At 40.9% G+C, this 14,135-nt stretch overlaps 1 protein-coding gene across 2 annotated transcripts in view; it reads left to right on the forward strand.

Moving 5' to 3' along the window:
- LOC128688283 (uncharacterized bromodomain-containing protein 10) overlaps nucleotides 1-14,135 on the forward strand; it is a 311,849-nt gene that overhangs the window by 40,665 nt on the left and 257,049 nt on the right. For both annotated transcript variants that reach the window (XM_070086577.1, XM_070086576.1), the window contains 2 exons: nucleotides 3,346-3,522; nucleotides 11,921-12,210. In XM_070086577.1, the coding sequence (XP_069942678.1) occupies nucleotides 3,346-3,522; nucleotides 11,921-12,210 (467 nt within the window). The remainder of the gene's footprint in view (nucleotides 1-3,345; nucleotides 3,523-11,920; nucleotides 12,211-14,135) is intronic.

The raw sequence follows: 14,135 nt of genomic DNA on the forward strand, positions 1-14,135 counted from the left end.
CTGTCTCAGTGCTGGAGGCAACGATGTTGGCAGACGTAGGAGTGAAGACCTGATTAGCAGGTATAGGTCAGCAATAGAAATAATTAGGAGGAAGGGTGGGAACCCTGTCATATGTGGTATTTTGCCAAGGAGAGGAGTTGGAAATGAATGGTTGTCCAGGGCAATTGGTGTCAATTGCTGGCTGGACAAATACTGTAAGGAAAATGCGGTAACATTCATTGACAACTGGGACCTCTTCTATGGCAGAAATGACATGTATGCCTGGGATGGGGTTCACTTATCTAGGTCTGGGGTGGGAGCACTGGTAACTGCAGTGGAGGGAGCTGTTAGGACTTTAAACTAGGAATAGTTAGTGGTATGGGTTTTGGCAGGAAAACAGTGAAGTCCCAGTGTAGTAATATTATGAGTTGTAGGGGAACTAGTAATAAGCAGAACGAGGTAGATATTGAAAAGCCAGTGACACTGGGTGATAAGGACAGTAATAGGTTTAGTAGAAAAACAGAAATGAGCAGGAAGGGTAAAGAGAAAGGAGAGTCTTTCAATGTTTATTATGCTAATAGCCGTAGTGCTAGGAATAAGATGGACGAGTTGAGACTAGTTGCTAGTGCAGGTAACATTGATGTATTTGCCTTAACTGAGACGTGGTTTAATTCAAAAAGTCGGGACATGCCTGCGGAATGTCACATTCAGGGTTTTAAATTGTTCCAAGTAGATAGAAGTATCGGGAAGGGGGGTGGGGTGGCGCTGTATGTCCGAGATCGCTTGAACTGTTGCATAAAAACGGGTATTAAGTCTGAAGTAACACATACAGAGTCTGTTTGGATAGAATTTTCAGAGGGGCATGAAAAACTGATTTTAGGCGTGATATACTGTCCCCCAAACTTAGATAGGGACCAAGGGAGACTACTATGGGAGGAAATTGTTAAGGCCACAAGGCACGATAATGTAGTAATTCTAGGAGACTTTAACTTTAGTCATATTGATTGGAATTTCTTGACTGGGAATTTAGAATCATACGACTTCTTAGAAGTAGTTCAGGATTGTTTTTTGAAGCAGTTTGTGACAGAACCTACAAGGGGAAATACATGTAACCTGCTGGCTTGAAGCCAGGAACATTTTTTTTTTTCTTGCTGATGTAAGTTCTAGAAGGTATCTTCCAGAACAGTCCTGACTCCTCAGCATTAAACGCTTGCTCAGTTGCGTAGCCAGCCTCGGAAATCATTTCCAGCAATTCAGCAGGAAAATGTCTCTGCTTCTGTGTGGTCAGCAGAGGCACTCACACTATTGAGCTCTGTTATGAAGCTTATTGTGCTCTCTCAACCTATTAAACCATCTTTGGCTAAAAGTACACTCATTTGCAGATTTTCCTTCCTACAAGCACATTGTTTTATAATATAAAAGCTTTCTCACAGTTCACAAGGAAACTAAGTGATGCACATTTTTTTCCTCCTGAATCCAGTCATTGAGTTTTTTTTTTTCTTTTTATATTTATTTAGCTGTACCTCTTTTTAACCCCTTGACTGTCGAAACCCCAAATCCTGGGGTGTCTTCTGGTGTCAAAAAATTTGTGAAAAAAAACAAAATTTTCTTATGAAATGATAGAGATTCTTTTCCCGATGGTAATGACACCAAAAAAAAAAAAATGATGGAAAACTTACGGAATTACGCTCTCGCAAAGTTAGCGACCTTGGCGATTTTTATGAATCGGTTATTTTGCCCACTTTGAGCCCTATTTTTTGCTAATTCTATTGTTCCAGTCAACCAAACTCATAGCTATGTCTTTAGAATTCCATTTGTTCTATCGATTGAGTACAAGAAACTGCCCATTTACCAATTTCAACTACTCAATAATGTGGTCAGAAATTTGCAATTTGGTCAATTTCACGCACATTAAAAAATGTCAATTTCAAAATAGGGTCCAGAATGAACAATGCAGACATTCCTGGCTCTAAAATATTTTTTTTGTTCATCAGTCACGTCTCCAGGCCCCTCTGATATTACTATTGCTTTCTATTTTGAATTTTTATTCAAACAAAAAATAGAAGATTTACTGTTATGCAGACTACTGCAATACTGTAATAATTGTATAAATATTGTCAACCCATTCATGACTGCATATTACAATGGCTAGTTGGACATTTATTGGACAATGACATCATTTGTTTACTTTTGAACATTTCAAGGTTCTTTTCATAGTAAAACTGATCAAAATCACCTCTATTTCTATAATATGTTTTCCATTCTATCAAATGAGACCAAGAAAACGAGAATACGACCATAAATACTATACGAAAATGCACCACAAAGTCGGCGTTTTAATCCAAAAAAAACGGTCGGAGCTTTTTTTTTTCTCATTTTGCACTGCTTGCTGCAGGATTTTTTTTATATGGTGCACACTGACCACATAGACTCATTCTCTCACATGTGGGCCTACCAGCTTTCTCCTGCTTGATTTGAAGCTGCTAGAATTTTTGAGTATATAGTATACGTCAAACACACCGGCTCGTAAGACGTATATATACGACCGAAACAGTCAAAGGGTTAATTTCTTCAGCATATCACAATTTTGGTTATTCATCATACTAGCTCTTATCTTCTACTTATTGCCTCGAATCAAACAAATTGTTGATTCCCTCACCCCATAGGCCTTGGCTACATCAACACATGCATCACCTTTAAACATATTTGTTACCTCTATTTTTCTTCACTAGAGGCAAAATTTTACATTTCTTGTCACCTTTCCATACACTAGATTTCCTCTTTGATGCCATGATTAATATTTAGACACCTCACAGAGTGAAAAAAAAAGATTAGAAATGGAGCAATAACACAGAGTGAGAAATTGTGTGGTACGAGTCCATGAGGCAACTGGTGGTGGCATGGGTGGAAGGCGAGGGGAGAAGGATGTAGAAAAAGCTAAGTCTACCATGCAACAAATGATGTCCAAAGTGCATGGGAGGGGCACTGGCTTGCTTGTGTTGCTACAAAGACTAGCCATGTTAGAACACAAGGTGGAAATGGGTAGAGCTGTTATAAAAGGTGGTGGTTTTAGGGGCAAAAGATGGAAATAGATACAAAAATTGAATCCCGAACAGATGGAAATGCATCATGTGGAGGCCTGAACGGTGGTGATCATCTGTTTTTTTATTAATAATGTTGTTATTACATACAGATGGTCTGAGTTGCAGTTTTATTCCTATTAGACCTGCAACATCTGGCATAATTTGTTTTTAAAAAAAAAAGCATGCCTGAAGGTTGATATTGAACAGGAGAGAGGAAATGGGCACCTCTCTTAATCTTCCACCAGTACCCAGCTGGCTTTAAAGTTTAATTTTTATTTTATAGCAGGCAATGGATGATGATGGAGAATCCACTGGATATAGTGATGAAGATGATTTTGATGATGCAGAAGGTAGTGGGGAAGAAGAAGAAATGCCATCAGAAGAAGAGTTTCCTAAATTAGAAGGTACAGGCACAAGTAAAGAAGTACACACAGCAAATGTGAAAACAGAAGAGGACCAGGTATAATCAGGAAGTGCTTCAGTAATTTTAGAATTAACTTTCAGTAGGATTGTGTAAGGTGATCTGATTCATGAACCTTTTTTTTTTTTTTTTAATATAAATGTGCCACTCGAAGGACTCTCTACATGTACTGCTGTATCTTTATTTTTTTTTTTTCATACTTCATATAAGATATTGAATTGACAATGTTTTACTCATGGTTAGTCAGTGAATAAATTCAGTTACTCAACATTTTATGTGGCTTGATAGCTCTCCCATGCTCAGATCTCTTGTTATTCTGGTCATTATTTCTTTTATACTGCAGAGATATGCATTCAAACACAGAATGAACCCATATATGTATCTTAATATTAATGGAGACTTAGTAATTTTACATTATTTGAAGTTTGTAGTGTCATGGGACATCTTAGAAACATAACCCCTGTAAATTTGGAGGGACAATTTTTTAATAGTACAGTGGACCCCTGAGTTTTATTATTAATCCGTTCCAGAGTGTCTGCTGAAGGACGAAATTGCTGAATGGCGAAACCATTTTCCCCATGAGAAATAATGGAAATAAAATTAATCCGTTCCAGACACCCCTGGTCGTCCTCGAAAAGGTTGGAGGGAGGGGGTAAAGGAGGTTTTGTGGGTGAGGGGCTTGGACTTCCAGCAAGCGTGCGTGAGCGTGTTAGATAGGAGTGAATAGAGACGAATGGTATTTGGGACCTGACGATCTGTTGGAGTGTGAGCAGGGTAATATTTAATGAAGGGATTCAGGGAATTGTTAAATGTTGATGAAGATAGGGAAGCTGTGATTTCGTGTATAGGGCAAGGAGGAATAACATCTTGTAGGAGTGAGGAAGAGCCAGTTGTGAGTGTGGGGGAAGTTCGTGAGGCAGTAGGTAAAATGAAAGGGGGTAAGGCAGCCGGGATTGATGGGATAAAGATAGAAATGTTAAAAGCAGGTGGGGATATAGTTTTGGAGTGGTTGGTGCAATTATTTAATAAATGTATGGAAGAGGGTAAGGTACCTAGGGATTGGCAGAGAGCATGCATAGTTCCTTTGTATAAAGGCAAAGGGGACAAAAGAGAGTGCAAAAATTATAGGGGGATAAGTCTGTTGAGTGTACCTGGTAAAGTGTATGGTAGAGTTAAAATTGAAAGAATTAAGAGTAAGACGGAGAATAGGATAGCAGATGAACAAGGAGGCTTTAGGAAAGGTAGGGGGTGTGTGGACCAGGTGTTTACAGTGAAACATATAAGTGAACAGTATTTAGATAAGGCTAAAGAGGTCTTTGTGGCATTTATGGATTTGGAAAAGGCGTATGACAGGGTGGATAGGGGGGCAATGTGGCAGATGTTGCAAGTGTATGGTGTAGGAGGTAGGTTACTGAAAGCAGTGAAGAGTTTTTACGAGGATAGTGAGGCTCAAGTTAGAGTATGTAGGAAAGAGGGAAATTTTTTCCCAGTAAAAGTAGGCCTTAGACAAGGATGTGTGATGTCACCGTGGTTGTTTAATATATTTATAGATGGGGTTGTAAGAGAAGTAAATGCGAGGGTCTTGGCAAGAGGCGTGGAGTTAAAAGATAAAGAATCACACACAAAGTGGGAGTTGTCACAGCTGCTCTTTGCTGATGACACTGTGCTCTTGGGAGATTCTGAAGAGAAGTTGCAGAGATTGGTGGAGGAATTTGGTAGGGTGTGCAAAAGAAGAAAATTAAAGGTGAATACAGGAAAGAGTAAGGTTATGAGGATAACAAAAAGATTAGGTGATGAAAGATTGAATATCAGATTGGAGGGAGAGAGTATGGAGGAGGTGAACGTATTCAGATATTTGGGAGTGGACGTGTCAGCGGATGGGTCTATGAAAGATGAGGTGAATCATAGAATTGATGAGGGAAAAAGAGTGAGTGGTGCACTTAGGAGTCTGTGGAGACAAAGAACTTTGTCCTTGGAGGCAAAGAGGGGAATGTATGAGAGTATAGTTTTACCAACGCTCTTATATGGGTGTGAAGCGTGGGTGATGAATGTTGCAGCGAGGAGAAGGCTGGAGGCAGTGGAGATGTCGTGTCTGAGGGCAATGTGTGGTGTGAATATAATGCAGAGAATTCGTAGTTTGGAAGTTAGGAGGAGGTGCGGGATTACCAAAACTGTTGTCCATAGGGCTGAGGAAGGTTTGTTGAGGTGGTTCGGACATGTAGAGAGAATGGAGCGAAACAGAATGACTTCAAGAGTGTATCAGTCTGTAGTGGAAGGAAGGCGGGGTAGGGGTCGGCCTAGGAAGGGTTGGAGGGAGGGGGTAAAGGAGGTTTTGTGTGCGAGGGGCTTGGACTTCCAGCAGGCATGCGTGAGCGTGTTTGATAGGAGTGAATGGAGACAAATGGTTTTTAATACTTGACGTGCTGTTGGAGTGTGAGCAAAGTAACATTTATGAAGGGATTCAGGGAAACCGGCAGGCCGGACTTGAGTCCTGGAGATGGGAAGTACAGTGCCTGCACTCTGAAGGAGGGGTGTTAATGTTGCAGTTTAAAAACTGTAGTGTAAAGCACCCTTCTGGCAAGACAGTGATGGAGTGAATGATGGTGAAAGTTTTTCTTTTTCGGGCCACCCTGCCTTGGTGGGAATCGGCCAGTGTGATAATAACAAAAAAAAAAATAATAATAACAAATTCAGGGAAACCGGTTATTTTTATATAGCCGGACTTGAGTCCTGGAAATGGGAAGTACAATGCCTGCACTCTAAAGGAGGGGTTCAGGATATTAGCAGTTTGGAGGGATATGTTGTGTATCTTTATAGGTACAGTGGACCCCCGGTTAACGATATTTTTTCACTCCAGAAGTATGTTCAGGTGCCAGTACTGACCGAATTTGTTCCCATAAGGAATATTGTGAAGTAGATTAGTCCATTTCAGACCCCCAAACATACACGTACAAACACACTTACATAAATACACTTACATAATTGGTCGCATTCGGAGGTGATCGTTATGCGGGGGTCCACTGTATATGCTTCTAAACTATTGTGTTCTGAGCACCTCTGCAAAAACAGTGATTATGTGTGAGTGAGGTGAAAGTGTAGAATGATGATGAAAGTATTTTCTTTTTGGGGATTTTCTTTCTTTTTTGGGTCACCCTGCCTCAGTGGGAGACGGCCAACTTGTTAAAAAAAAAAAAATACACTTACCTTTACTGAAGACTTCTGGGTGGATGGAAGATGGGAGGAAGGGAGAGGATGAAGGTGCACTATTGTTTGGAAGGGAAATCCCCTTCCATAAAGAGTTCAGGTACCAAGTCCTTATCTGGGGTTACTTCCCTTCTTAGTTTTTTTAATGCCACTGTTTTTTAATGCCACTTTGCATTTGGCAGGGTTGAATTCAAAAAACCAGTTGCTGGACCATGTGTTCAGCCTGATTTGATTCTCCTTATTAACCCTTTCAGGGTTTCCGACGTGCTAGTACGGCTTACGCACCAGGGTTATTGACGTACTAGAACGCCTAAATTCTAGCACCTTCAGATCTAGCGAGAGAAAGCTGGTAGGCCTACATATGAAAGAATGGGTCTATGTGGTCAGTGTGCGCAGTATAAAAAAATCCTGCAGCACACAGTGCGTAATGAGAAAAAAAAAACTTTGACCGTGTTTTTGGATTAAAACAGCGACTTTGCAATGTATTTTCGTATGGTATTTATGGTTGTATTCTAGTTTTCCTGGTCTCATTTTATAGAATGGAAGACATATTACAGAAATTGAGATGATTTTGATTGGTTTCTCGATGAAAAGTACCTTGAAATTGAGCTCAAAGTAGCAGAAATGTTCGATTTTTGCCAAAGTTCAAAAGTAAACAAATCATGCCAAGCTTCCAATACACGTCAACTGGTGAGTCTGATATTCTTTCACAATTGCTCTGATATTATTTATACCATTTCTACACTAATGCAATAGTCTGTATAACAGTAAATCTTTTAATTTTTGTGAGAATAAAAATTCAAAGTGGAAAGCAAAAGAAATGTAAGAGGGGCCTGGGGACATGACTAACGAACAGAGAACTTGTTATTTTAGTGCCAGGAATGTCTGTCTTGTTTATTCTGGACTCTGTTTGGAAATTGGCATCTTCTGAAATTTGTGTGAAATTGGCAAAATTGCCAATTTCTAACCACTTTATTGGACAGTTGAAATTGGTAAATGGGTTGTTTCTTGTACTCATTCGATAGAAAAAAAGGGAGTTCTAGTGAAATAAATATGATTTTTGTCGACTAATACACAGGAATTGGCCGAAAATAGGGCTCAAAGTGGGCGAAATCACCGATGTGACAACATCAGCGAGGCCGCTAACTTCGCGAGAGCATAATTCCATAAGTTTTCCATTAAATTTCATACTTTTGGTGTCATTATGACCAGGAAAAGATTCTCTATCATTTCACAAGGAATTTTTTTTTTTTTTTTTTCCCGAAAAATTTTCGACCCTGAGAACAGGTTTAGGAAAGGGCCTCTTGACCCTGAAAGGGTTAACTTCACATCATCTGCGAACAGGGACACTTCTGAGTATCCCTTCCATCATGTCATTCACATATACCAAAAATAGCACTGGTCCTAGGACTTACCCCAGTGGGACTCCGCTCGTCACAGGCACCTACCGTGATACCTCATCACGTACCATGACTCCTCGTTGCCTCCCCTGGACCCCTGTCGCTCAAAAAAGTGTTCAAGAGAGGTCTTTATCTGGCATTTCTTTGAAACTTTCCTAAAATGGGACACAGCATTGTCATTGTACATGTTGCCTGTAACAGATTTGTCAAGGTGATGTTCATCCATAAATGTTTGCACTTTTGTCCACATTGTACAAAGGCACCTTCCTCCATCTCTCTTCCTCCTCCTCAGAAGCAATTTCCTGAGCTGTGGTCTGTTGTTGTTGCAGATGAAGGCCTTGTAGCTCTGTAGAGGTTAGCTCTTCATTGTGGTCCTCCACCAACTCTTCCACATCCTCGAAACTCAAATCCAACCCCATGGAATTCCCCCATGCCATAATACTTTCCACAACTGGCATAGGCTCCTCAGGGTCAGCCCCAAATCCTTCGAAATCCTTCTCTTGCACACATTCTTGCCACAATTTTCGCCAAGTAAAGTTCAAAGTCCTGCAAGTCACTCCCTCCCAAGCCTTACCTATAAGGTTTATGCAGTGGAAGATATTGAAGTGATCTTTCCAGAACTCTCTTAGGGTCAATTCAGTGTCTGAGGTCACTTCAAAGTACTTTTGAAACACTGCTTTGGTGTTTGAAATGACCTGCTGGTCCATGGGCTGGAGGAGAGGAGTTGTATCAGGGGGCAAGAACATAACTGTGTTGAAACGAAACTCTTCCACCATTTGCTCTTCCAAGTCTGGAGGATGAGCAGGAGCATTGTCCATTACCAGGAGGCACTTGAGTTCCAATTTATTTTCCCAGGAGGTATTTCTTCATACTGGGGCCAAACACTTTATTAAACCAATCAAGGAAAATTTCCCTTGTGACCCATGTCTTACTGTTACCCTTCCACATCACACACAATTTACTCCTGGCAGCACTGTTTTTCTTGAACACACTGGGATTTTCAGAGTGATAGACCAGTAAAGGCTTCACTTTGCATTCCTCATTAGCCTTTCTGCAAAACATGTGAGTTAGCCTGTCTTTCATAGGCTTGTGTCCTGGGAGTGCTGTTTCCTCCTGTATGATGTATGTCCTCTGGCATTTTCTTCCAAAACAGGCCTGTTTCATCACAATTGAACACTTGTTGGGGTTTGAATTTTTCAGTGTCTAAGTACCCCTTAACCCCTTGACTGTCGCAACCCCAAATCCTGAGGTGTCTCCTGGTGTTGAAAAATTTTTGAAAAAAGAAAAAAAAAATTCTTATGAAATGATTGAGAATCTTATCCTGATGGTAATGACACCAAAAGAATGAAACTTGATGGAAAACTAATGGAATTACGCTCTTGCGAAGTTAGTGACCTCGGTGATATTTACGAATCGGCAGTTTTGCCCACTTTGAGCCCTATTTTCGGCTAATTCCATTGTTCCAGTTGACCAAACTCGTAGCTATTTCTTCAGAACTCCATTTTTTCTATCGATTGAGTACAAGAAACTGCTCATTTACCGATTTCAACTACCCAATAACATGGTCAGAAATTTGCAATTTGGACAATTTCATGAAAATTAAAAAATACGATAATTTCAAAATAGGGTCCAGAATGAACAATGCAGACATTCCTGGCTCTAAAATAACATTTTCTTTGTTCATCAGTCACGTCTCCAGGCCTCTCTGATATTACTCTTGCTTTCTATTTTGAATTTTTATTCAAACAAAACATAGAAGATTTACTGTTATGCAGACTACTGCAATATTGTAATAATTGTATAAATAATGTCAACCCATACATGGCTGCATATTAGAATGGCTAGTTAGACATTTATTGGACAAGACATCATTTGTTTACTTTTGAACATCGGCAAAAATCAAACATTTCCCTTACTTTGAGCTCCATTTCAAGCTTCTTTTTTATCGCAAAACCAATCAAAATCACCTCTATTTCTGTAACGTGTTTTCCATTCTATCAAATGAGACCAAGAAAACGAGGATACAACCAAAAATACTATACGAAAATAGACCACAAAATCAGCATTTTAATTAAAAAAAAATGGTCGGAGTTTTTTTTCTCTTGCACTGCGTGCTGCAGGATTTTTTTCATATGGTTTTGCACACTGACCATACAGACCCATTCTCTCACATGTGGGTCTACCAGCTTTCTCCTGCTTGATTTGAGGCTGCTAGAATTTATGAGTATATATACGTCAAACACGGTGGCTCGTAAGACATATATACATGTATATATATATGACCAAAACAGTCAAAGGGTTGAACTCCTGCACAAACTTCTCAGCCGCCCTTTTGTCTGAACTGGCAGCCTCACTATGCCTTACCACACTGTGTATGCCACTACACTTAAATCTCTCAAACCAGCCTTTGCTGGCCTTAAAATCACAAGTATTACCAATTGCTGCAGGCATTTTCTTTACGAGGTTGTCATGCAACTGCCTTGACTTTTCACATATTATTGACTGCATAGTACTATCTCCTGCTAACTGTTTGTGGGTAATCCACACCAACGATAACCTCTCCACTTCTTCGAGGGTTTACGATCTCTCTTTTTGTCAGCATATCTATCCATTTTGCTACAACAGCACACTTTATTTCCTTTCCCTTCACCACAATCGAAGTGATGGTTGAATGGGGTTTGCCATACATCCTGGCAAGCTCTGTAACACGCACTCCACTCTCACATTTTTCAATGATTTCTTTCTTGAATTCGATCTTGTTCCTTACTTTCTTTAGCAAAGGGCTCTCACTAGCTTTCTTTTGGCCCATGGTGACTTATTAAGCAGTTGCAAGCACAAAAACAATGGATTATTATGAAATACATCATATGAACTCGTGGGGTGATGGTCACTCACTGGTAAACAATGGCACACTGAGTGTGAATAGTGCGGGAGATTGGCTTTGTGTGTGCGCTATTGGCGATGTGTACTGGATGGTTGCCAAATCATGAGGCCAATCACGAACCACAAGGCTATGTTTTGGCAGAAAAGTTGCCGGAAGTTGGATTTCACAAAAGTCACGGCCGCTGACGGCAGGGGTTTACTGTAATTGCAGTTTAAATTCAAGGAGATACCTGAAAAGAAACACAAGGTTAGTATTGGAGGCAGAGGGACCTTGGGGAGAGTACCAGAATGATGGAGCAATCTGCTGTTATAGGGTGGTATCAACATCATTATATATCAGTGTAAATAGGACTCTGTCCATTCTTGATCAAGTAAAGGTTAGCTCTGTTAGTGCTTAAGTTGGTTGGTATTTTTAAGAGACTTCCTCTATGAGGTACAGCTCTGTCTTTATAAGAAATATTTCAAGTCTTAAGGTAGGCTGAAAAATCTGTAATTGTGTGAGTTGTGGCTTAGTGGTAAAGACTTCAGCTCACAATTGAAAAAATCTAGGTTAAATTCTTAGGCGGAGTAGGGTGTATGGGCAAGTCTCCTTACACCTGCATATATTTGCCCATCAGTAAGTATGTACTGTACTGTACCCAGGTGCTAGTTAATTGTTGTGGGTCACATCTTAATGAATGCCTGAGTTATGAGCACATACACCTGGGAACATGTGAAACTTGCTCAGTGTTTACCCATGTTTTCATTTGGAAAATATGCTGTTATTACAAACAGTCAGTTTGTGAGTTGAAGCAAGAGAAACTCAGTGTGTTCATAAGCTGCAAACCCTTTGTATATAATTAAGCTTTTCCCATTCTGTACTGTATCTTACTGCAGATATTACCACCACATCTACTACTGTTACATCACTCATGTTGCCATTTAAAATATCTTAATGCTTTTGTCTGCAGGATGGTAATTGCAAGAAGTCATCATTGTCACTATACTCTGGAATGAGCGATATTATCAATGAATCATTCCAAAGTGGGTCAAATTCCTCTCCATCATCATGTTCTTCCACTCCGTCCCAGTCCCCATGTAAGACATCACAGGGTGGACTGTCTCGTCTACAGGCCTTCTCCTCGAATCTTGTACACAAGGGAGGTGGCCTCTTAGTCCATCATCCTGTTACTCCTAAGAAACGAGTTATTACTAAGACCAAAACGGATCACCTGAGTGATGAGCTAAATTTAGGATACAGGCAAGTGGTTATTTTTATTGAAAAGAGACATACTTTTTTATTCATTGCATGTCTGACAAATAAAGCATTAAAGATTTGTTCTACACTGTACATACATTATTTCTGCTTTATGAGATGGTATATCATTTTATTTAACACACTAGCCATCTACCACCAAAGTAGGGGTGATTAAAAAAAAAATAAAAGAGGAGACTCATTCACCATCATTCCTTCAATCACTATGTTGCCAGAAGTGTTTTGATATCATAGTTTAGATGGCCCTCCAAACTGCAACGTCTGTACCCATCCTTGTGAATGTTGTGATTTAAAGGGCCGTCCAAACTGTGATGTAATTACGCATCTAGCAAGACAATAATTGAGCGAATGACTGTGAATGTTTCCTCTTTTTTGAGTGATATGCTTTTTATATATTGTTTGGTGCTTAGGTACATGTAGTGTAGAGGTATTAGAATCATCTGATTGTTGATAATTGTAAGATATTTTATTCTTTGCACTTAACCCCTAAACAGTCCAAACGTATATATACGTTCTTACGCGTAGCGCCCCAAATGTATATATACGTTTTAATTTTCCTGCCTCCAAATTTGGCACAATTGGCCTGAGATGCCTGGTCAGCATAGAATGGGTCTTAACACTCAGTGTGCACAGTATTAAAAAAATCTGGGAGCATTTAGTAACTTGTGGGAGCGCCAGTTAAACTGAGCCCCAGCTAGAGCAAACGGTGCGGCAAACACCAAGGATTCACTGATGTAATGTCATATTAACACTACTCTTTTAAGAGGAAAGTGATGTTAACCCCAAGTTTAGGGTCTGTCTATCTCTGTATCTCTGTCTATCTCTGTGTATCTCTGTCTGTCTCTCCCTTTGTCTATCTGTGTCTGTCTCTCTCTTTCAATCTGTCTCTGTCTATCTCTGTCTCACAGGTACACATAAATATAAGTATACGTAGTATAAATTACCTAGGATAACCCAAAAATCCAGACAAAGTGCTATACTCTGCTTGAAGATGTGAGTAAAGGGGATGACACAGTCTTGTGGCTCTCTCTGAGACAGAGAGCTAAACGGATAGATAGACAGGGAGCTTGACAGACAGACAAATAGACAGACAGAAATGTTTGTGTACCAGCAAAAACAAAGCAGGGCGATGCTCATCAAATGTCACCTCTAATCTTTTCTTATCAGCTGCACCCTCCCCCTCCCTAGTGTATGCTCATCAAACGTCAGCTCTTATCAGATGTTATCTCATCTTATCATGTCACTGTCAGGGTGGACTTTGTTTTTCATGCTTCAAGGCAACTTATTATTACTTGTTATTATTATTACGTATTATTTTCCTCCTCCTCCTCCTCCTCCTCGTCCTCCTCGTCCTCCTCCTCGTCCTCCTCCTCGTCCTCCTCCTCCTCCTCCTCCTCCTCCTCCTCCTCCTCCTCCTCCTCCTCCTCGTCCTCGTCCTCATCCTCCTCCTCATCCTCCTCTTCGTCCTCATCCTCCTCGTCCTCCTCGTCCTCGTCCTCCTCCTCCTCGTCCTCCTCCTCGTCCTCCTCCTCGTCCTCGTCCTCGTCCTCGTCCTCCTCCTCGTCCTCCTCCTCGTCCTCCTCCTCCTCCTCCTCCTCCTCCTCCTCCTCCTCCTCGTCCTCCTTGTCCTCCTCGCCCTCCTCCTCCTCCTCCTCCTCCTCCTCCTCCTTGTCCTCCTCCTCCTCGTCCTCCTCGTCCTCCTCGTCCTCCTCCTCCTCCTCCTCCTCCTCGTCCTCCTCCTCCTCGTCCTCCTCGTCCTCCTCGTCCTCCTCGTCCTCCTCGTCCTCCTCGTCCTCCTCGTCCTCGTCCTCGTCCTCATTCCTTTTCTTCTTCTTCCTCTTCTTCCTCCTCCTCCTCTTCCTCCTCCTCTTCTTCTTCCTCTTCTTCCTCCTCTTCTTCCTCCTCTTCTT

This window comes from Cherax quadricarinatus, chromosome 19, assembly GCF_038502225.1.
Source record: "Cherax quadricarinatus isolate ZL_2023a chromosome 19, ASM3850222v1, whole genome shotgun sequence".
Classification (NCBI taxonomy): domain Eukaryota; kingdom Metazoa; phylum Arthropoda; class Malacostraca; order Decapoda; family Parastacidae; genus Cherax; species Cherax quadricarinatus.